At 37.0% G+C, this 25258-nt stretch overlaps 2 protein-coding genes across 5 annotated transcripts; one reads left to right on the top strand and one right to left on the bottom strand.

Moving 5' to 3' along the window:
• The first annotated feature begins 3260 nt into the window (after positions 1–3260).
• LOC110096927 lies at positions 3261–10321 on the top strand. Of its 4 annotated transcripts, none has more exons than XM_028699808.1 (6): positions 3261–3323; positions 3526–3722; positions 3812–3918; positions 4003–4113; positions 9842–9908; positions 10026–10321. In XM_028699808.1, exons 3-6 carry the CDS (start codon positions 3838–3840, stop codon positions 10178–10180), a joined length of 414 nt encoding a protein of 137 aa, XP_028555641.1. In that variant the 5' UTR covers positions 3261–3323; positions 3526–3722; positions 3812–3837; the 3' UTR covers positions 10181–10321. The 4 variants fall into 4 exon arrangements, with proteins under 4 accessions (XP_028555641.1, XP_028555640.1, XP_028555638.1 ...); XM_028699807.1 differs by having other exon boundaries at positions 3823–3918; XM_028699805.1 differs by having other exon boundaries at positions 3812–4113.
• An 8659-nt stretch (positions 10322–18980) lies between these two features.
• Positions 18981–20126, bottom strand: LOC110096932 (peroxidase P7). Its single transcript, XM_020823090.2, has 2 exons — positions 19869–20126; positions 18981–19802 (listed from the first exon to the last, which is right to left on the bottom strand). The coding sequence occupies exons 1-2, from the start codon at positions 20082–20084 to the stop codon at positions 19053–19055; spliced, it is 966 nt and encodes a 321-aa protein (XP_020678749.1). The 5' UTR covers positions 20085–20126; the 3' UTR covers positions 18981–19052.
• Between the last annotated feature and the right edge of the window lie 5132 nt (positions 20127–25258).

Genomic DNA, 25258 nt, shown 5'->3' on the forward strand with positions numbered 1-25258 from the left:
ATAAATGATTTTACAATGAGTATCTGGCTGCTAAGAATACAGATGGTAAGACCTTATGAACATCAGTTTAATTTTAAAATATGTTTGTTTAGTATATTTTTTTGATTATTTTTATTTACTTTTTTAAAAATAATTTATTTTTAAAAAGACTCAAATTAACATTTGGTTGTTTGAGTTTTTTATAAAATAAGTAGTGTTGTTGAAGGGTTGTGGTTGTTAGTTGCCAGTAGCCACCAATGCTGGCTATCATTGAAACCGTATGGTTAATGCTAGCTAGTCGCTACTGTGCAAATAAACAATGAAAAACAGAAAATCATACAACCAAATACAATAAACAACACGATGTGATTTACGTAGTTCAATGAAGAATTGCATATGTTCACGAGAAGGGGATGATTTCACTATGATGGAGAAATAGAGTTACAATCGCACTCATGCACATCTTACAATAGCCTTGAAATCTCAATATATAGACTTGAAACAAAAACAAAAGTGGAAAATCCAGTCAATAATTGGATCTCCTAATTAATGCTTTCCTCATCAAAGCCAATAAAAGCTTTATAAATTAGAGCTGAAGTAGGTATGGAAAGATTTCCATAACAATTTTCATCTCATCATTCACTTCAGTGCGTAGACCTACACCTATCAATACCACCAACATAATCGGAGTTAGTGTAGCCTACACACAAATTAACAACAAATGGTTGTCTCTCAAACACCAAGTCTACATCAATTGTACCCTTCAGATATTTCAGAATACTCTTCATAGTCTAGCACAAACCATAACGTACATCAGACTACCAACTGCACTAGCATAAGGAACCAATTGCATATCTTTCCTCATTTGATCATCTTTAGGACACTGATCTGAACTCAATTAGAAATGAAATGTAATTGGTAGACTTATAGCGTTGCTTGAGTCATCAACCCTAAACTTTTTCAGCACCTTTCAAATATAAGCTCCTTGTGAGAGCCAAACCTTCCTAGCTGTCTTGTCCCTAAAAATCCATATGCCAAGAATTTTTGCAAGCTTCGCCCAACTCCTTCATCTCAAAATATTTGAAAAGTTTCTTCATCATCCTATTGATCTTAGTCTGATTAGTACATGCAATCAACATGTCATCAACATAAAGAAGAGAAGGTAGATGAACTCACCATTGATCAATTTTTTAAAAATATCCATAATAATCATAGTGGCTCTTTGTGTACTCCTCTCTCATTATGAACTAATCAAACTTCTTATACCACTGCCATGGTGATTGTTTCAATCCATATGAATACTTATCCAATCTGCAAACCATGTCTTTTGAGGCTCCATATCTAGGCAATTGTAACATGAAGATCTCTTTTTGCAATTTCTCAAGTAAGAATGCAATTTTTACACCGAGCTACTCCAGAATCAGATCATAGTGTACAACAAGTGCAAAGAGAATACGGATCGAGCGATGCTTAACCACTGGGGATAATACCAATTCATAATCAATCAATTACCGTTGCACAAAGCCTTTTATGACCAACATAGCCTTGTACCACACATCATCTCCATGAGTCCTTTATTATTTGCATATATTAATTTTCACTCAATGGCTTTTCTTCCTAGAGAAAGCTTCACCAACCTCGAAGTAACACTCGTCTAAAGAGACTCCATCTCTTCATTCATAGCCCTTTTCCAAAGATCACCATCTAGATTGTCCACTACTTCCTTGTAGTGATTAGGAATTTTAGCCTCCATGGTTAAAAGTGCAAATGCAATAAGATCCCTCAACCAAGTTGATTTTGGGATATTCTGGCACCTAGTCTTGCTTCTAGCAATAGAGTTTGAAACAATGTGGATTTAAAATTGAAAAATAATGGTGGATAGACTCATATTCAACCCAAAAATTTAAGCCTTAATGGTTGAAGACCAATCACTAGATAATTACACACCAATACACTGTCAAGTTCTATAATATAAACTAAATTCAAATCCTCATACATCTTAACAAATAGAATAAATGCATTAAAGAGGTAAAACAATATTAGAATGACAGCACGAAGATTAAACCAAAGAAAATAATAATTTAGCTGTTAATTTTACCACCACCTGTTCTTCCTTTTTGCTATCTTGGTCTTCTGTTATCTTATCTATTGCAAGCTTGTAATAATTTTCTTCAACAAAATACCAGTCAGCATCATTCTCTCCATACACCAGCCATCCAAGAAACCATCCTATAAATCCGTGTTTGCAGATATGAAAGACTGACTGGCAAGCAAAATAGAGGAAAGCCTGCACCTGTATGAGTTCTCTGATAGTATCGCCTATCAGCTTTTTCGAGAACCCGAGCGGAGTAAGCGCAGCAATAGCCCCATCCATCCGGTGAATTCCACCCTCAACGATTTCTTAGGAAAATTTCAATATATTTTCGTGATTTTATCAAGAAAAGGTGATTAGTGCGGAAATGATAGAGAAGAAGCGATCAAGGAGAGACCTTTCTTGTTCCTCTAGAAGCCATAGCCGGAGTTGGGAAAGAAACGCCGGCCAGAGACCGACGAGCAAGCACAGCGAGCAGCGGCAAGCTAGGTTTCCGTCGAGGGCTTGAGGATTCAACTTCCATGGGAGAAATGCGGGGAATGTGCGGGAATAGAACAAAACGAGAGCATTTTGAAAAGTTTGGTGGTTCGATTCTGGAAAGCGATTGTTAGAATCAAATTTATTTAAATATTAAATAATTAATTCACGAATACAAAAATTTCAATAATTTATTTCAATATAAATAATGAAAATTTAATTGAAATTATTTCTTAAATTTTCGATATAAATATTGGATTAAAATTTGTGCCGATCAAAAATGAAAATTAAAACGCATATCAAAGTGATTTTTAGTTTTTTACTAATATTTATAATATTTTAATATGAAATAAAGTATATTCCCTTTTATTTTTATTTCGTTTATTTATATTAATTAATTATTTTTAATTCGTTAATTCATTATTTTAATATTTAAATAAATTTGTATAACTTAATAATTTTATTTCATCTATTTAATAAATATAAGAGGGAAACCAAGTCCCCAAAATAAAAATCACCGATTCTAAGGGGATGTTTGGCAACAAGTGAGATTTAACTTTAATAGGATTTAGTAAATCCTATAAATATGAATTTAGTAAATCTAAAATATGTTAAATCCTAAAAACTGTTTGGTATGTCAAATGTTAAATCCCGTTAAATTCTGAGAAACTGTTTGGTACATATTTCAAGATTTATGATAATTATGGATTTAAATATGAACGGAAGTTACGACATTTTGATCGGAAGCAAGAACAGGAGCTCGCTAGCTGTGAAGGTAACTTTCTCCCTTTCGCGCGCTTCATCGGCTAAATCCCGTTAAATCCACCGAACCGAGGGATTTAGTAAATCCGGGATTTAAGCCGTAAATCCCGGGATTTAATGCGCGCACAAAAACCGTTTGGCTGGATTTAGCGTAAATCCGGCTTAAATCCCAACATAAATCCGATACCAAACAGCCCCTAACAATAGCTTTCCAGAATCGAAGCTCCCAAACTTTTCAAAATGCTCCCGTTTTGTTCTATTCCCACACATTCCCCGCATTTCTCCCATGGAAGTTGAATCCTCAAGCCCTCGACGGAAACCTAGCTTGCCGCTGCTCGCTGTGCTTGCTCGTTAGTCTCTGGCCGGCATTTCTTTCCCAACTCCGGCAATGGCTTCTAGAGGAACAAGAAAGGTATCTCCTTGATTGCTTCTTCTCTATCATTTCAACAGTAATCACCTTTTCTTAATAAAATCACGAAAATCTATTGACATTTTCCCAAGAAATCGTTAAGGGTGGAACTCATCGGATGGATGGGGCTATTGCTGCGCTTACTCCGCTTGGATTCTCGAAAAAGCTGATACGAGATACTATCAGAGAACTCTTACAGGTGATGTCTTTCCTCTGTTTTGCTTGCCAGCTAGTCTTTTTTATCTGCAAACACGGATTTATAGGATGGTTTCTTGGATGGCAGGTGTATGGAGACAATGATGCCGGCTGGTATTTTGTTGAAGAAAATTATTACAAGCTTGCAATAGATAAGATAATAGAAGACCAAGATAGCAAAAAGGAAGAAAATTTGGAGGTAACATCAACAGCTACATTATTATTTTCTTTGTTTTCATCTTCGTGCTGTCATTCTAACATTGTTTTACCTCTTTAATGCATTTATTCTACTTTTTAAGATGTATGAGGATTTGAGTTTAGTTTATATTGGAGAATTTGACAGTATATTGGTGTGTAATTATCTAGTGATTGGTCTTCAACCATTAAGGCTTAAATTTTTGGGTTGATTATGAGTTTATCCACCATTATTTTTATTCCAATTTAATTCCACTTTGTTTCAATCTCATATTAGGATAGTGATTTTGCTAAATTTGAGTGATTTAGTTTGTGGCTGTCATGGGTTTTGGTCAATTTTTATTCTGATCGAGCAAGGTTCAAGAACAAATAACACCTATGATGCCTCCATATGATTGAATGAGCTCTTGGTGTATTAAACTCGATATGTCTCCAAAAAGCGCCTTGATCAAGCTTGAATCTCAATGCATTTTGGAATTGAAAATTTTCAAAATTAAATTCAAGATCATCTAAACTCCGATTTCAACAAACTTATAGGCACGAAGGAGACAAAAAATGGTCCAATACAAGCCCGGGAGCCCAAATTAAGGGCTCAAAGTATAATTAGAAACTTCATGACATTAATTAGATGATCAAATAATCTTCAAATTTGGCATGTTTATAATTGAATCGAGCAGTTCAATGAAATGAATCCAACGAGGCTATTTTCACTTAATTTTGACATAATTAAGGCACTCAAATATTGTACGAATGCATTTTAATTAAGAGATTCAATATGGGTTCTTCGATGGAGTATTTCGGATTTTGTTCATCTTTACAGGCATGTCACTCTCAAAAATTTATAAATAAGCTCCCACTCTCTACATGAAGGGGGAAGAAGAGCTTAGACTTAAAGCTTAGACTTTGTCTTGAGATTTAAAGGAGCTTTGGGGCTTTAAGGATCCTAGATCATCACCTAAGCATTACTGTTTAGGGGTGTCAATATTCAACTTGACCTGAAAACCTGACCCGAACCTAAAAATTTGAGTTCAGGTCAACCTGTTTGGGAAACGGGTCGATTCGGGTTTAAAATTTTGACTTGATTGCAAATTTGGGTTGGATTCGAGTCAACACGGAATTGACCCAGTCCCGCCTACATAGCACCGTGACTCATCACTCGATTACAAGTAGTCGGCCGTTGTCGCCCAACTACCATCCTCATACCACCGTTGCCTGACAACTTCCTTAAACCACCGTTGCCAGACCACTGTCCTTGGACCACTGTCGCCTTACTATGACCCTCTGACCACAATCTGACTACGACCCTTCGACCTCCATCGCCTAACTACGGCCTTCCTACCTCAGTCATCTGACTTCATTCCTCTAACCACCCCTGCTTGACCCCGATTACTGTCCTTAGACCACGGTCATCCGACTACGGTCTTCCGAACATGATCGTCCAACTACGGTCCGCCGACCTCCATCATCCACCAACTATCATCCTCAAACCTCCGACCTGCAATCCTTTAAGCAGTGTCGCCTAGCTACTTTAGTGTCTATCATATTTATCACCTATCATCACCGATAATGTCAATACATGCCGACTCCCACTTCAGCATTAGGAGTTATGTTGTATGTTTGCCATAGATGTCTTCAAACTTCAACCATATGGCACATTCTTAACATTATCGCAATACAAGCACTAGTAGAATCATTTTAACTAGGTTAGGCCCTATGAATTTTCCTTTTCCTTTTCCTGAGTTTTTCACTTATAATTCTTGCACCCTTCTCTCTTATTTGTATGTGTTAGACCTTCATGCAAAGTTAGAATTCTTGCACCATTCTCTCTTATTTGTATGTTTTAGACCTTCATGCAAAGTTAGGACGTTAAACTTTCTATCTCTTTAATGCTGTGAATGTTGTAGCATGCAACAATACTTGATCATATTGAAAACCTTTGTTTGTGGAGAGTGAATTTTGACATGGAGAGCTCTCATGCGAAGAAGCGATTGTTTAGGCACTTGTGGCTTCAATTTTATTCTATTTCTGACAATTACAAAAATATTGATATAAAAATACTAAAGGGTTGATTCTCACCCATAAATTTAAGCTTGCTGGGACAATGGCGACGTCCGATCTTAATAATATTATAATAAGTTAATATAAAGAAGAACATGCTTTTGTACATGGATGAGGCTAGGACTAGAAAAGTTGCCTGGGTGGCAAATACTAGGCTTAGGATGCCCAGGAGCGGAACCACCTAGCCGCCAGGGGGGCAACCCCCTAAAAAAATTAAAAAATTGTTTATTCTATGGATATTTAGGTAATTTGTTCCCCTCCATCATTTTTTTTAGTCTTTATTATAGAAGTTTTTAGGAAATTGCCCCCCTAAAGAATTAAAATACTATTATCTTTAGTTGGTTGCCCCTTAGCAAAATTAAACACATTGTGTAGAGATATTATTTATAAATTTGCCCCCCCTAAGAATCAAGGCCGATTCAGCCCCTGAGGATGCCCGTAGGTGGTAGGTCCAGTGAGTGGCAAATTTACTATTTTGGACCAGTAGAGGAAAAGAACCAACATGCATGATTTAGAGACTCTTTCAGTTAATATTATTCTAAGTTTGCTTGATTAAATTATTTTTTCTTGGTTCTTATTATGGCATTTGGCTTAAATAAACCAACCAAATTGATTATTTTTTAGGGAAACTAAGAATTGTATATGAAAAATGTTGGATGAAGATTGAGAACATGAGCATTTACTATATATATATATATATACTTCCAATTAATGTTGGAGGCCAATTGATAGCTAAGTTTGATAGGTTTCAAGTGCATTGAATTTATTATGTGTTATAATGTAAACATAGATAACACAATTTCTCGAGTTAAAATTAAATTGATAAAAATATTGACGCATTTTATGCAATATTTATAATAATGAAATATCATATAAAATAAAAATACAACATCATCAAGTTTTTATCCCACTACGTGGGATCAGCTACATGAATCCTTTTTTCTCCATTGTATCCGGTTAAGAGTCAAATTCTCCTACAAAATAAAAAAAAAATTAATAAAATTATAGTTAGTTAAATTTTAATTAGACTACTTGTGAAAGGATTTGGCAGCTTCGGCTTTGGACGTTGTCATTCAACATGCCATTGTATTAGATCAGCTATATGTGCAAAAGATATCATGATAATATTGCAAGGAAAATATAAACGAGCAAGAAGATGAGAAACCAAATGCAAAAAATACACAAGCACATACTTGCATGATATTCTTGTGGTTTGGTGACATCATGTGACAACAATTGGGTGGAGATTGAATAATCCTTTTTATTTTCAAATTGAGTACTTGAAGGGATTAGATTTCATATAAAGTTGGAGATAAGAGCAGAGATACTTCTTTGCATGTCAATAGAATAGCTGAGAAAAAAATCCAATAGCTTAATCAGAATGAGAGTTGGATGTGGAGAAGATGCTACTGCTATAATTACTCAAGTTCTCTCTATATTATTATATTAGTGAAAATGAGAGCTGCACCCTAATTTTGTTGATAACTTGTTGCTTGAAACAACATCACCTCTTCCCTTCTAAAGATGAAAAATACCTCCTCCCCTACATGAACTCATTTTCTCTGTCTCTCGTGGTTGACATCCCCTCTTCACAAGAGATTATTGGGTTTGGACACTAGACACAGCTTACGTTCGTTATTCACAGTACCAAGCAGTACTGAGCTCAGTACTGTGAAGTATGATAGGAAATACTTGAGTTCGCAAGTAACCCTAAGGTAATACTTGAGTTCGCAAGCAAACCTAACCCAAATCGGCGAACAAACAGCAGCCAAATGGCTGTCCACAGCAGGAAAACAGCAGAAATCTGCTGTTTACAGCAGGAAAACAGCACTTATCCGGAAAAATATGAGAGAAAACTCAAGAAAAGACTTGTATTCCACTTAGACGATGAATAAAATAGCAAGATACAATTGATCCTCAATTCGAGAGGAGGATCGATCTCTCCCAAATCTCTGGCAACGCCAAAAGCCCAAAGAAAACCTAAATCTAAGAGATCTCAAATTTCAGCCAAATTCAAGATACTCAAACCCTAGGAAAATCAACTATTTAATGCATACAAATCAAAAGGAATTCCCTAAACAGTCCCTACATACAATTTCCCTCCTAAAATCCATTCAAAAACCTTCCTATTCGACCTTCTTTGATCCAGGCGAGCGTGCGGCTGAAACGGGAGGCGGAAGTTCCGCCTCGTTGTGGCTGGGCCGGTCCCGCGTGGACCGGCTGGACCGGTCTAACAAAGTATTGAGTACCAAGCAGTACTGAGCTCGGTACCGAGTAGTACCGAGCTCAGTACTGAGTAGGAGGTGATGTGGCGCATTTTCATTAGGCTCCGGATACGTTCGGTGTCTGAACCCAATAATTTGCCCCTCTTCACACAGACTCTTTTTTTTTTTTTTTGGATAAAATCCCACGGTAGAGGCCTACGTGTTAATACCAAAACAAAGTTACAAGTCTTTAAAGGTTCCAAAGCCCTCTTTAAATACAACAATTGAATCAAGACATATGGGCCTCTAAAAACCAACTAATTAAGCAAAGCAAAACAAAACAAAATCTAAAAAAACAGCCAGCAGGAGCCCCAAAGCTACCAGCAACCGGCCATGCTGCCTCCAAAACAGTTCCTGCGAGGTCAAGAATGACAAAAAAAGAGAGAGCATTTGTCACAGACACACACTCTCTCTCTTTTATTTCTGTGCTTGTTATTATGAAATGCCTAATCCATTTTTAAGGCTTCATTCATAGTGGTAACAAGACATGAGCTCTGTTGTAGGAGTCTGACTACCAGATTGTCCTTTATTCGACTGACAACTTGTTCTGTTGTTGGAAACGCCTCTTCCCTCTTGAAAATGTTGAAGGCCTCCTACTCGACAAGCAACTCGAAAACTCCATCTTCCTTTTCTATTTGGTTGACAGCCCCTCTCTCTCTCTCTCTCTCTCTCTTCTATTTATTTGCTTATTATTATGGGATATCAAATTCCTCTAAGTCTATATTTACAGTGGTAACAAGAAATAAGCTTGATAAAAAAAAAAAAGATATAAGCTTGATCATACAATATTTTCTAAATCTATACTTAACAGTGCTAACCAGATCTTTTAAGATCACTTCAAGTGAAAAAAATATTTCATAGCCCATAAAGTTTTTTGTAAATCTCTATCCAATACCTGAAACAAATATGAGAATCTCTATCACATCCTAAAGAGATCCGGTTTGGAGAAACTTTTTACTCCATAACTGGAACTAATATGTACTAGCAGCAGTGATAGCACAAAGTCAACCTATATAATCGCTGGTAGAGTGGGAAACAATACTAGCATCTGTGAAACATCCTATTTTTTTATCAGAACATCCTGATGAATAGAAATAGCGACTAAAGGCACTTCATGCATGGACAAAAAAAAAATCCTGCATCTCTCTCTCTGGATGAAGTGGAACAACATCAACATTTGTTTACAGAGAACTCCAATCAGAAGGCGGGGCATGAACTAGTCATCAGTTATTATTATGTATTGATCTGGTTTTAGATTAGGTTGATCCGCATAGACATCACACCATATATAAATGAATATCAATAGACATTATAGGCTGATGTAAAGAACCCCCTCGTAGTCGGGTTAACATTTCTGTATCCTATTTGTGTTAGCTTCTAGCTTCTATATTTTATTTTACTTTCCTTCAGGATGAAGGAAAAGCATCTGAGGAAGGTAGGACAACAGAAGCTTCTGGGCAAGCTCTTCTTCAGCTTGGTGAGACAAACTCCCATCCTTTTATTATGCTTCATTGTTTCTGAAATCTTCATTAAAAATCTAAGTTCTTAAAAACAGTTCAAAGATTTTTGATAGACTTTTGTTGTTGTACTTCAGAAGCTGGTAGCAGCAGCAATAGAGGCCTTTCATGCATGGTGGAATCTTCAGCTGAAAGGGCTGTAAGAAAATTGGGGGAACTTAGCCAATTAAGCCCTTCTTCGGTACAAAAAAGGAGACCGTGCTATGGCTGGATAAGCGAGGGTGAAGACTAAAAGTCTCAGGTGGCCATTGTCATGAATTAGAGTACCGTTGTTTCCATTTTCTTAGAGAAGAGCTTTTTGTAGTTCCATAAATGATCTTCCAGTGAGTATCTAGGAATACAAATGCCCAGGGCATATTTGCAGGCATCAAAATTTTTTTTTTAAATATGGGTTTTATTATTATTATTTTAATTATTTTTTTATTTTTAAAAAATAAATCAAATTATTTCTAAAACTCTCAAAAGTGAATTTTAAATACTTTTGAGTGTTTTAAAATAAATATCACCGATAACACCTATCTACTTCTAGTACTTGTGACCACCCCCACTAAGGTGAAATTATTACGTGCGATCACCGGATGTCGTCCCGAGACCAATTAGGATGAGCCACATGCCAATATGTTGTGTATTGTTACTGTGTATCGAGTGATGTGGTGCATTCTGATTGGCCACCAAACAGTATGGAGATCGCATCTAATAATCTATCCCCAACAAGGGAGTAATTGAATTGTAAATTCTTTTGTGCTCGTTTTGATCATAAAGATGGTAAATTTAAAGATGAAATTCTAAATAGTCTTGAGAAATTTTTAATTATGCTTATGATTGATTGCAATTGTACACATTTAAGCTTTGTTTGGTATGATTTATTTATTATTTTTTTAATTAAATTTTTTTTATAGAAAGCAGTAAGAAAGTTGCCCCAAATGAAACCTCAGACTATTTTTTTTATTGCTTTTTAAAATACCTTTTTAGTAAAAAAATTAAGCTAAAAAATTTTGTATTAAAAAGTTTCTTGAGAAAATAGTACCAGGTTTCGTTTGGGATAAATTTTTTACTATTTTATAAAATAATTTTCTAGTTTAAAATTTTTATATTAAGCTGTTTTATTAGGCAGAAAGAAAAATTATCTCATATAAAGCTTTAGGGACATCTTTCTTACTCTTTTTTAATATAGTTTTTCTTTTAAAAAAATGCTAAAAGGCTTTTTAATAAAACAATATGAAAACTATCCAAATGAAAATTTAAATTTGATATTTGTGATATCATGGGTTTATAGTATATTAAAAGGAGAAAAAGCCATTGTGTGAGGCTATGGACTTATATTCTACATTCTATTTTATATGTTAAAAGAGTTTAGATATTTTGATATAATTTTTATTATGATGGGTATGAATGTTATTGGATTTATTTTATAATTAGTATAATATAAATTAGTCAAAGTCCAGAGGCGCGTGGTCTTATTTTTGAGAAATTATTGTGTGCGGAGTTCAGATGAGAAGAATCATTCGAATTTATGAGCATGCACTCATAAGTCCGGATGATTATTTTCGTTCGTATTCCACACAAAATAATTTCTACCTATCTTGAGTGTTGTCCTTCACACATTTTTCAACTTAAGTTATTCATATAACATATTTCAAAATTAAATTTTATTATTCATGGTATTTGCTTGTATTTTTTTATTTTAATTAAATATATAAACGATATGTACGTAGCTCATCTTGATATATTGATTGTGTGTTTTATCTATCAATAAATAGGTCATGAGTTTGAAGTTTGTGTATGTGTGTGAATTTATCTTCATTGACTCAAAAGTCTCCAAAAAAAGACATATAAATGACATATCTAATATGGGTCGGAAGTAAGTTAAACAATTAGCGAAAGTTAACTAAGTATCATTTATGTGCTAAAACTAAGGCCTCGTTTGTGACAGCTTTCCTTCTACTTCTCAAAATGACTTTTTAGTATAAAAATTAAACATTTTGTATTAAAAAGCTGTTCTAAGAAGCATCAAGAAAGCCACCCCAAACGAAGCCTAAGTGTTCGTCATGTAGTTGTATACTGATAGTGAAAGATGAGGGGCAATGGTGTTGGGTTACAAACTACTAAGAGGGAGCGTTACATACGTTGATGAATGATCGTTATTAGTTGACAATTGACATCATATAGTAATTGATATGTGTCGATGTCAAGACTTGACGATTGATTTTGTTTGACTAACGAGAAGAAGAGTAGAGCTTTGAAAGAAGAGTAGAGCTTTGAATAACTCAACGATACAACTATACAACTAAGTGTCATGATTCAAGACCAAATGAGTTTAGATCAAACACTTAATGCATAATCAAAATTTATGATATTATTTACAATTGAATTAACAAACAATTTTCAAATATTACACGTTTTGGGTCAAAATGTGCATTTCTATAAGAGAAATCGAATGACCCCACAATAATTCAATTATTATTAAATTAAATATATTGAAATAATTGATTTATGATCAAAGGAATAAGCACTGACTATCCAATAGAGCTTTTAAAGATTATAGCAAAAATAATCAAAGTATCACTCATAAAATTTATAAATAGGTCTCCATTCTTCACATAAGAATGTGAAACTGTAAGTTATCATAGAATTTGAGAGAATTTTTTCTAACATTTGATGCCAATGATCAACTCCAATACATAACAATCATAATGACTTCAACACTCATTTCCATTTCTATCTATTTAAACTTATGTGATTCATCTTAGCATTAGGATGGCCCATAGGAATATAGCTGATACGTCATCGATCATGAAATTATCTTGATTGGGCACGAATCTCGAGCGAGGCAAAATCAGTTCGGAAACTTCAAAAATTAAATTCGAGAGCATATGAACTCTGATTTCAGCGAACTTATAGTCAAACTGAGCGTCTCGGAAATACAAATCCAACGACACCAAATTCGACCCAATCCGAGCCCAAATGAGTCCGAATCAAGGATCCGAAGCGCTGTTGGAAGGTTCAAACCGCGATTTGAGCTACCAAACGGTCTCTGATTTTAACGAGCTTATACTCGAATCGAGCGGCTCGACGAGACGAATCCAACGAGCCTAAGATCGCCGAATTCCGACATCATTAAGATCTTTAAATGCCCAACGAACGGTGCATGATCAAAGAATTCAATATCGGCCGTCCATTCAAAATACTCCCAATTCGCCCCTGATCTCACGCCTATTTACGGGCTATGCCACTCCAGAAAAACTATAAATAGAGCCCTCATTCTACACCAAAGGGACTCGAGTGAAGAGAGAGAAGAAGAAGAGAAGAAGGAGGAGAGCTCCTCCTCGACCACCGCCGGAGCTCTTCCTACCACCTGAAGACGCCGGAACTCTGCTGAATTTTCTGGAAACGTCGGGAATTTGCAGAACTTTGTAACTTTGTAAGAAGTTGATTGTAAACTGATCGTCTTGATTTGTAAGACGGATCAACTTTTGTACTCCATACAAACACTAGTGGAACTTTACAACTGGGCGAGTCCCCGTGGTTTTTCCCTTTTTGGGTTTTCCACGTAAAAACTCTGGTGTTCATTTCTCTTTTCTGTTTGTGTGCGGAATACTCGTGTAACGCTAAGACGAATATTTTCTAACTCTACTGCCGCGTATATTCTAGCACGCAACAATAGCATATATTTATTTAGCTTTAGTCATGCTTTCTGCAACTTTCTAGAAGATTCAATTCCCTTTATATAAACAGATTATCAGGAAGAAGAATATATAACTGATATTTTTGGATTATAACAGTTTCTACTGCTCTTTGATGTTCTTGCTCTTACGAACTTCCTTCTTCATGATTCCTCCCCACATCATAAACAAAGTGTTAAGCTCTGCGAGATGAGTAGTAAATATTTTAATCTATCATATATAAGAGAGTTGTTAAGTAAGACGATATGACTATCTAATATCATAATTGTTAAGAAGGATCACCTTCTCTGACATTTCGCAAATCACGTTCTCCCTGTCAAACGAACGTTTCCTGCTATTGGCCTCTAACGGACCAATCTGGTCCGTCCACGTGCTCTTTACTTTACAGTGTAATCATGATGGCATGTAATATAAAAAGCATGCTACAGTAAAGAGAAAGGAATACAGAAGATGAAGTTTACTTCAGCTATTTTCTTCTTCATTTCTTCCTTGTAGTTTTCTCTGCTTTTATCCTTGCAGGTCGGCTCAAACGTCTGCAGGACTTCAACATGGTATCAGAGCATCAGGTTCTCCATGCCAGGTTCTCAGCTATTTCAAGTGATTCGTGGTACTGAGTCCTGCTTCTTCTTCCAATGACTTCCCCGACAACTTCCTCTGCCTCTACTGCTGTGTCTACGGACAAAATCGCAAAAATGGCGGATATCCCTATTCCATCGCAGTTGAAGTTCTTAATGACGAATGTGAAATATGTCCTCAACATCCAGCTCACGTCTGAGAACTACCCCTTGTGGAAAACTCAGATACTTAAACTGTTCACAGCAAACGGTTTTGATGGCTACTTAGATGGTTCTATGTCTAAACCGCCAAAAATGATTGCATCTGCTTCCGGTGACCTGCAGTTAAATGCCGATTTTTGCTCATGGCTTCTTGTGGATCAGAACTTGGCAGCTGTGCTCTACTCTACTATTTCTCAGACATTTCTTCCATATGTCTTGAATTTAAATTCTTGTGCAGAAATTTGGGAGACTATAGAAAGGAGGTTACAATCCACAAATCACTCACGCATTCTTCAACTCAAAAATGAGTTACATCATATTACCATGAAGGATAAGAGTATGATGCAATATTTATCTGAAATTAAAAGTAAGGTAGATGCCATTGGAGCTTCTGGGTCATTTTTATCAACGGAAGACATAATATATTATACCTTGAATGGCTTACCTAGCCAATATCAAGGTTTTAAAATTGCTGTTCGGACGAACTTAAATCCCATTAGTTTAGATGACTTTTATTCACTGCTATGTAGTGAAGAGCTGAATCTGGCAGCCGAATCCGTTCGTGAGCTATCTTTATCTCCTTCAACCGATAATGTTTCTGCTATGTATGCTCAAAGAGGTAGAGCCCGTGGCCGTGGTTTTCGTGGCCGCTCTGGTGCTCGCTCTTCTCGTGGTCGCGGATCTGCTCGCGGCACATTTACTCCTACGCCTACCATCGAATGCCAGATTTGTGGTAAATCTGGCCACTCGGCTTATAAATGCTGGTACCGGGCTGATTTCTCGCTACCTCCTCCTGTTCAAGCCAATGCTGCGTCTCCACAGCTCCCTTCCACCGAGTGGCTGCTTGACTCTGGAGCTACATCTCACTTAACATTCGACTTTTCTCAACTCTATGACTCACAGCCATACACTGGACAACAACAAGTCATGGTCGGAAATGGTGATTTACTTCCCATTACACAAACTGGTAAAGGCTTATTACCCACTCCTTCTCGTAAGCTTCGCTTGAACCCTCTTCATTTTGTTCCTACTCTTCATCACAATCTTCTCTCTCTTAACAAGCTAATAACTGATAATGGTTGCTCTGTTCTTTTTGATTCGTCGGGTTATACTATAAAGGATCCGACGACCAATCACATACTCCTTCGCGGCCAAGCTCGTCACGGACTCTATCCAATCTTCACTGAATCTCCTTCTCCAAATACCGCTCTGGTTGCCGTTTCTTCCACCGAGTCTCTTTGGCATCGGCGTCTCGGACACCCTTCTTACAGAGTTCTACAAAAACTGCAAAAATATGTTTCTCCTCAGTTATCTTTTGTTTCTTCGTCGTTTCATTGTAATGCTTGTGAACTTGCAAAAAGCCACAAGCTTCCGTTTACATCGTCTATATCTAGGTCTAGTTCTGTTCTTCAGTTAATACACAGTGATGTATGGGGTCCGTCCTCTGTTATCTCTTTACAAGGATATAAATATTACATCATTTTTGTGGATGATTTCTCTCGCTTTTCTTGGCTATTTCCATTAACTGCGAAATCTGAGGTTCCTTTAATTTTTGTTCGTTTTCAGCGTTTAGTTGAACGACAATTCAATGCTAAAATTAAAATTTTTCGGTCTGATGGTGGGGGTGAATATACTTCCAAGCAATTTCAATCATTGCTTGCCACTTCTGGTATTGTTCATCAACTCACTTGCCCATATACTCCGGAACAGAATGGTTTAGCTGAACGAAAACACCGACATATAATTGAAACCACTCGTGCTCTCTTGTTTCATTCGAATATCCCTCAAAAATTCTGGATACATGCTGTCCAAACTGTGGTTCATCTAATAAACCGCCTACCCTCTCTGTCAAATAAACTTTCCTCTCCTTACCAAATGCTCTTCAATAAACCACCGGATTATAACTCTTTTCGTATTTTCGGTTGTCTTTGTTATCCTTTTCTTCCACAAGCTGCTCTTTCTAAATTTCATCCTAAATCTATTCCATGTGTTTTTGTTGGCTATCCACTTTCCTCCAAAGGCTATATCTGCTATAACATTTCCTCTGGCAAATTCATTGTATCTAGGCATGTTAAATTCCTTGAGACCATTTTTCCATTTCAGCAGTCTACACCTGAACCTGTTCAATCTTCTACAACTACGTATACTCCTCCTTTAACTTTAGTACCCACCATGGTTCAACCCATTTCTATTTCCCCTCCACCTTCCTCAAAATTACCACCTCCTCAATCTACACTTCCGCCTGCAGAGACTGCCACTCTTCCTACTTCCTCTACTGCCGAGCTGCCTCAATCATCTCCTGTTATAGAACCTCCAGCCTCCGAAATTCCCTCTCATCCTATGCTTACGAGATCGAGAACTGGTAATTTAAAGCCTAAACATATCCTGAGTATGAATCATTTTCATATTCCGGTTGATCCTACCTGCTATTCTCAGGCGGTGAAATCCAGTGCTTGGAGACAAGCTATGTCAGCTGAGTTTGAAGCCCTTCAACACCAAGGCACTTGGCAACTTGTTCCTCCGCATCCTTCACAAAATGTTCTGAGTTGTAAGTGGATTTACAAATCTAAATTGAATTCGGATGGCTCTATTGCTCGGCACAAGGCTCGGCTGGTTGCTCGTGGTTGTCATCAGCAGTATGGTCTAGATTATGAAGACACTTTTAGCCCGGTGGCTAAATTACCCACCATCCGGATTTTTCTCAAAGTTGCTGTAACACATCACTGGCAAATTCTTCAACTTGATGTGTCGAATGCTTTTCTTCATGGGCGGCTTCATGATACAGTGTTTATGACTCAGCCTCAAGGTTTCGTTGATCCATCTTTTCCGGATCACGTTTGCCTGTTAAAGAAGGCCATTTACGGCTTGAAGCAATCACCTCGAAAGTGGTTTGAAACTTTCTCTACTTATCTTCTAAATTTCGGCTTTACTCATAGTACTGCAGACCCCTCACTTCTTCTCTATTGTCGCAATTCTATTCATATTTACATACTGGTGTATGTTGATGATATTTTGTTAACTGGCAATCACAATCCAACAATAGAGAAGCTCCTGCTTGGGTTGTCCACCGAATTTCATATGAAAAACTTAGGCCAAGTGTCTTATTTTCTTGGTATACAAATTCTTCATACTTCTGATGGCTTGCACCTTTCCCAATCTTCGTATGCCCGTGATCTACTTACTCGCGCTGGCATGACTGAATGCAAACCGATCAGCTCTCCCATTCCAACCAAGGTGCTTTCATCCTCTGCTCATCTGCTGGTACCAGCTGATGCCGAACAATTCAGACATTTGGTTGGTTCGTTGCAATATCTAACCATTACTCGTCCTGATATCTCCTTTACTGTGAATAAACTGTGTCAACATATGCACCAACCCCTTGAAGATGACTTCAAACTTCTCAAACGATTGCTTCGTTACATTAAAGGAACTATTTTCTTCGGTCTTCCTGTTCGTTCCGGATCGCATGAACTCATAGCTTATTCTGATTCCGATTGGGCCGGTGACCCATCCAATCGCAAATCCACGTCTGGTTATTGTGCGTTCCTTGGTGACACACTTATTTCTTGGTTTGTCAAGAAACAGAAAACGGTGGCTCGCTCTTCCACCGAAGCAGAATATCGAGCTCTTGCCACTGCAGCAACAGATCTTATTTGGCTACGCCGTTTATTAGCTGAATTTCACATTTCCTCCACAAAGCCTACACTGCTGCTTTGTGATAATATTTCAGTAATTGCTTTGGCTCACAATCCCATTTTTCATGCTCGTACTAAGCATGTAGAAATTGACTTTCACTTCATTCGGGATTGTATTAAAAATCAGGTCTTGAAGATTGCTCATGTCTACACAGCTGATCAATTAGCAGATTTATTTACTAAATCTCTGTCTATTTCCCGGTTTACTTCTCTTCGAGACAAGCTCACACTTGCTGAAGCTCCGGTTAGCTTGCGGGGGCGTTTTAAGAAGGATCACCTTCTCTGACATTTCGCAAATCACGTTCTCCCTGCCAAATCACGTTCTCCCTGCCAAACGAACGTTTCCTGCTATTGGCCTCTAACGGACCAATCTGGTCCGTCCACGTGCTCTTTACTTTACAATGTAATCATGATGGCATGTAATATAAAAAGCATGCTACAGTAAAGAGAAAGGAATACAGAAGATGAAGTTTACTTCAGCTATTTTCTTCTTCATTTCTTCCTTGTAGTTTTCTCTGCTTTTATCCTTGCAGGTCGGCTCAAACGTCTGCAGGACTTCAACAATAATTTCTTTAAATACAAATCTATATAAGAATATGTTTTGTCTGAGAGGGTATGAAAAAGTCAAATGAATATTTAGTAATCACAACGCGTGTTGACTTTCAACATGAGCTGCAACTGGCAGCTTTGGACAGCTGCTTCAGTTGGCCAAATTTGATATGAATGACGCATGCTGTGTGTATAATGCCTAGAGCTTAGTTTACATAAATTAAAGAAAAATTTGATAAAAATGAACATTTGTATTTATAAATGAGCATATTACAAATTTTCAGGTTTTATATTTGGGCATTTTGCCGGCCTGTTTATCACCCTCACACAAATTCAATAAAAGAATTATATAATAAATTTGTTCTACAAATAGTACAATTGACAAATAGACAAATTAACAATCACGAATTAACCTTCCTGCAATTCAAACGAATCTCCCCATTGCTTCCTGTAAGCGGAGTAATAGCTCCCATCTTCGCCATAGCTGCAGCAAAGTCGCTGAAGAAAAGATTCCTGTTTTGGCTGTACTGCCTCACCAAAGCATCCTGAGTTCCATTATTGAAGAGCTCTTGATCTGAATGCAGCAGGCCTCGAGAGCCGAGCAAGTTCTGGTAGTATTCAGCTCCAAACTTGTTCGGGCTCTGTACGTCCAGCGGCGCCAAGTTGCTATCTCCGCCGGACGTTTGTGGGCAGTTTCCCTGTCGAAGGGTGGCAAAGCTGGGGTTGACGTTGTCGTCGTTGTAGATGCGAGAGCGAAAGAATTGGCACTGGGTCTGTCCTATGGTGTGTGCGCCGGAGAGCGCCGTCATGTCACGCGCAGTCAGACCCTTTCCGGCGAACATGGAGATGAGAGTGGAGAGGCTCGACGACGGGCCTGGGAGATCGCTGTTCGCCGAGCTTTGGCTGGCCGTGGTGGCGTCTCTTCGGCCGAGAGCTACAGTCCATTTAGGCCCGCCGAGCTTAACAACTCCATCGCGAGAAGCAAGAGCGAGAATGTCAGCACAGGACACCGTTGCTTTGCAGGAGGCCTCCACGCTCGACTTAATGGCATCAATGACTTCAAATCCTCTGGCTGAGTTTTGGTTAGGAAATGCATTCTTCTCGCCTGTAAATGTCGGGGTGTCGTCAAGCAGAATCGAACCATCGCAACCCTGAAATCAATATATTGATCAGTTACATTACATAAGATCGAAGATCGAAGTGATGTGGTTATATACATTAACGAAGCAGTCGTGGAAGAAGAGGCGGAGAATGGAGGCAGCCATGCGAGGCTCTTTCTTCACCGCTTTGGCCATGGCGGAGCGCACTATGGACTGCAAGTTTGGGCAAGTTGCAGCGTAGAAGTTTGAAGAGAGTTGAGCATCAGCAGAGAAAACCAGTAAGAGAAGAAGAGAGAGAGCAAGGAATGAGGTAATATGGGAGATGGAGGCCATGGCTGATCAAAGCTAGTAGTTTAGATTGGAAGAAGGTAGCTGAGATTTTTTGCTTGAGATGAGAAGATTGGAAGGTGTGGATTGATTCTTTATATAGAGATGGTGATTGAGTGGATATTATGATTGGCAATGGAAAGAGATAGGCGGGCTTTGTTGAATATTCAAACGAAGCTGCCCTGCAATTGCTGTTGATGAGGTCCATGTCGAAGGCTTCAACAAAAAGGTTTGAAAGGAACCTATGGCCCTTGCCCATATTATCAGAAGGAGATGGGGCTTTTTTTTTTGCCAGTTAAGCGTATCCAACGTGGATCACGCGGGAGGGAAATATTATGTAGACCAACTGGCCACAGCTTGATCCTCATTATATACGATTAGGATGGCAAAATGGATACCTAAATTTGGCTAAAAAAGTTGAATTCAAAACAGACCTGCTAACAACCCGAATATGACCCAATAATTGATGTTAGTAGAAAAATAACAAGTGTATGAACTTATTAATCATATATTTTAGAAAAATTAATAAAAAATGAGAGTTTAAGAAAACAAAAATTAAACATGTCATTTTCTGATCAAAATCGGGGTGGTGGGGCAACTCGAACCCAATATGTATAATAAACGAGGGTAAGAATGGATGACTCGAACCCAAATTTTCTAGTTGGATCCGAGTCGAGCTGTTGGGTCTGGTTATTTATTGACACCTCTATATATACCCAAACTTGTCATCCCATGTTTTGGGTCAGCTTTTTTTGGAAAGAGTTTTAATATGGATAGTAATTAGGCATAATATTATAATATTATTATATAAAATATACAATAATTATTATTGCAAGCTAGAATATACACAACGATACAATTAGAATATTTCGTCTCAGCGTTGTACGAACATCCAACATACAAGCAGAAGAAAAAGAAAACACTAAAATTTTTACGTGGAAACCTTGGTACAGGGAAAAACCATAGGGCCATGCTTAGTCAAAATAATTCCACCAAGGTTAGAATAAATTACAAGTGACTGACCCGTCCTTGAAATTGAGGACGATCGAATTAGAATAATCAACCATCGGGTTGAAATCCAATTACGAACAAAGATCAGAAATCTGGTGACGTTAGGTGGTCGGGCAAAAATTCAGCTTCAATTGACGATTGAGCGAAAGTCCAACGTCAATCGACGGTCAGGCAAAAGTCTAGCATTAGTTGGCGGCCGTGAGGAAGTTCAACATCAATTGACGGTCGGGTGGAAGTCTAGCATCAGTCGGCGGATGGGAAAAAGTCCGACGATGGTCGAACAAGAGTCTGGTGGCAAGAAAATTCTTGTTTCTCCTTCTCTTCCATGCTTCAGTCCCTTTCAATGTGAAATGGGTTGTCTTTTTATAGTTTTCTGAAAGTTGCATGATTAGTAAATAGAAGATTAAAGGTAAGATGGCAGTGGTTTGAATGGACGGCCAATATTGACTCCCTTGATCTTAAACTGTCTACTGAGCATTTTAATGTCTTAATGATATCAAAATTTGATGGTTTTGGGCTCGTTGGATTCGTCACGTCGAGCCGCTCGATTTGATTATAAGCATGTTATGTTTGGAAACTGTTTGGTAATATAAATTATGGTTTGAACCTTCCAAATGTGTTTCAGGTCTTTGATTTGGACACATTTGAGATCTGATTGAGTTGAATTTGATGTAGTTGAGTTCACATTTTCGAGATGTTCAGTTTGATTGTAAGTTTGTCAAAATCGGTGTTCATATGCCCATATTTAATTTTTGAAGCTCCTGACTTGATTTTACCTCAATATTCGTGTCTAATTAAGATAATTTTTTGATGATGTATCAATTATATACATTAAATAAATATTAAATGAATTTATGTAATGATAAATTAATTTCTTTTTATAAAAAATTGATTTAAATTCATTACATTTCTTAAACTCAATAGACGAAATAATAATAATTAAATTTATGATAATTGATTCTATTATAAAAGAAATAAAAATAAATATTAGAACAACATAAAAAATATTAGGAGAAAAAGAAAAATAAAATTAACGTTAACCAACCATAAAGTTATTAAAATAATATTTTAAAGGCAACCATAGAAATTGGACTTATTGAACTGTTCAACTCTTACAATTATTGCAACAACTAACGGTTCGTATTCTTTCAATATAAAAATTATTCTGAAATTAATGTAATATAATTTTTTATATAGCATTAATATTAAAATTAATTCAATAATTTTCAAAATTGTAATAATGTAAATTATATAAAAATATTTTGACACATTTTTTCATATGAAATAATAGATTTTTTAATTTTTACTCGGAGTAGTGAAGATTAATGAATATTATAAAATATAAGAAAATAGAGCGTGACAAGAAAAAATAAAATTAATGTTAATTAGAAATTTAGTTATTAAAGTGATATATTTTAAAATAAAAAAGAGGCACTTAACTTGCATTATTTATATAATATATTCTAAACTTTAGAGGTTTTTGCTTGGACCGTTTGTAAAACTTAAATCAAAAGGTGATAATCCTGGTTTTAGGGGCTGTTTGGTTGTATGTATTTACTATTTAGGGTGTAAGTGATCCAAATGTCTGGGGTTTTAAAATTTTTATTGTTGGTTTGAAGTAAAATGTAGCGCGTAAAAAGAGTGCATTTCAAATGCCTCGGGTAGTGCATTTTAATTATATTTGGATTTCTTCAGATTTGAGCGATGTCCAAATACATTGCAAATGCATCACTATTGCAATTTCCACCGTCGGCCGCCGCCATCACCATCCGCCACTTCGAGCCACCACTGTCAGTTATCTGCACTCCTACCAGCCGCCTCTCGAGCCGATCGCCACCACTGCATGGAACTAATTTTAATTTTTGTACAAAAAATTTGTTTTAAAAAACAGTAAGAAAGCCGTCCCAAAAGAAGCCTAAGATAATGCAGTTTTTTATAAAGTACACAAGAATCATTCAAGAATTTAGTAAATTAAAGAATAGATACAAAACGGCGACCGGACTACCAAAATTAGGGCATATGAGAGGAGTTGGAAATTACCTAAGACCGAGCAACCGAATGGCAACCCATAATTTGTCGGTGATGACTGATTCAGCAACGGGAATGGGTTCGACGTCAACGCTGGTGGATTCGGTCGTGGATGGAAATTTGGAGGTGACGACGAACATTTCGTCGAGCGAACGAGCAGTCGATTGAGCAAGCACGGTTGAATGACTAGGTTAGGGCATATGGGGGGAGGAATATAATGCCGGTTTTAGCGGCGGTTAAATCCGCTGTTATAATAATAACATAGCATCGGTTAAAACCGCTGCCTATACCCTTCTATAGCACCGGTTTTCTGACCGCTGCTGTTAAAGACTGTGAAAACTTCAGTTTTTTTATAGTGAGTTAATTATAAACCTACTAGAGAGAAAATAATTTTTTGAAAATTATCCTAAAAATCAACTTCCTAACACAAAATTTATTGAAAGTATTAAAAAGCATCATCTAAACAAAGAATTGCCGTAGCAATTTGAAAAGCAAAGCGTTATAAGAACTCTCTCAAACAAAGCTTTAATGCCGCTGACTTCTCCTCTTGTTATGAACCCGAAACAACACAGTACTAGTTGTTATGGACAGGTCTTCTCCTACCTATGGAGTATGCCGTTGATCATGTCGAGATCTTAACAGCCTTCTCGGACTTAATCAAATTTCTTGTTTTGTACTGTAATCTTTATTAGGTACTTAGACCTATTGTATGATCTGAAGACTCAAAATAATAAACTGTAGGTGTAATGCAAGAAAAATATGAATATAATGTGATTTTTAATTTTTTAATTATATAATTTATCTTTTTATATAACAAGTCTATCAAAAATAAAATTAAAATCGTCGATGTCGGTCCCAAGCTCGGATAAAAAAAGGTTGAGGGCTTTTTAAGAATTTATAATTTGTGCCACTACTTAAAAAAATTTCTGGCTCCGCCCCTGATTGTATCTCATGTAAAGTTCAATCAAGGAAACTATCTCTGGGGATTTCCTATATAAACACAGTAATAAATATTTGAGTGAAAATAATTTAATAATATTGGTTGGAGACTTTTAGTTCCTTGTCTTTTTTTTTCTCGGATATTGAATTCTGATTTGGTTGGTGTAAGCTTTCATGCCCGGAGTTCGGACGTAACTTTTTATCCGAAGTACAATCACACGATGATATCTGTATTTTTAACTCTTGTGCGCATTCTATGTAAAAAAAATCACATCTTCACATGATTGGAGCCCGGACTTCGCATGTAATAATTTTTTCATTAATGAAATGTTGTGTGGAGAAGGTGAAATTATTTTGTACAGATAAGCACTATAAAAAAATCACCGATTACCGACAGTAATTCCGACAGTTAAACCGGTCGTGTGACCGCATGTTTCAATCTGCGGTTTAACCGACGGTTTTTAATAATAAACTGCCAGATAGGCCGCCGATAAATTGATGTTAACCACCCGAACTCTTAGCCAACGGAAAATGACCGCGCAATTTATTTCCTACACGGTTTATACCGGTAGTTAATAAACAGCCGGTATTTTTAAAACCCGCCGGAAAGTACCGCTAGTAATTGGAAATTTTTCTGTAGTGAAGGATGCCATCCGGAGGCGAATCAGAATGTGCCACATCACTTTTTGCTATATACCGCGGCTGTGTATTGGATGACATAGCATGTTTTGATTTTCCTCCAGACGGTGCGGTGTCCGCATAGAATACTTTCTCCTAGAGAAAAGAGCACGGTTGGTGTAAGCCTTCATGTACGTAATTATGACGTAGCTTTTTATTTGAAGTCCAACCACATGAAGATATGTGTATTTTTTTTTTCTCTCATACACATTCTATGTAAAAAAAAAATTCACATCTTCACGTCCGGACGTCGATCTCCGCATGTAATAATTTTCCGTCAATGGAACGTTGTGTCTGGAGAACGTGAAATTAATATGTATGGATATACCGTCCGGATGCGAATTAGAACGCGTCAAGTCACTTTTAGCTATGTACAGCGGCTGTGTACCGCTGTGTACAGGATAATATAGTGTATTTTGATTCATCTCTAAACAATCTGGTGTCCGCACAAAATAATTTCTCAAAGAGAAAATAGAGCGTGTTGTCAACTCTATAAGCTATCCACGATTTACTGCAATGTCACA

Source organism: Dendrobium catenatum, unplaced genomic scaffold (assembly GCF_001605985.2).
Source record: "Dendrobium catenatum unplaced genomic scaffold, ASM160598v2 fragScaff_scaffold_133, whole genome shotgun sequence".
NCBI classification, from domain to species: Eukaryota; Viridiplantae; Streptophyta; class Magnoliopsida; order Asparagales; family Orchidaceae; genus Dendrobium; species Dendrobium catenatum.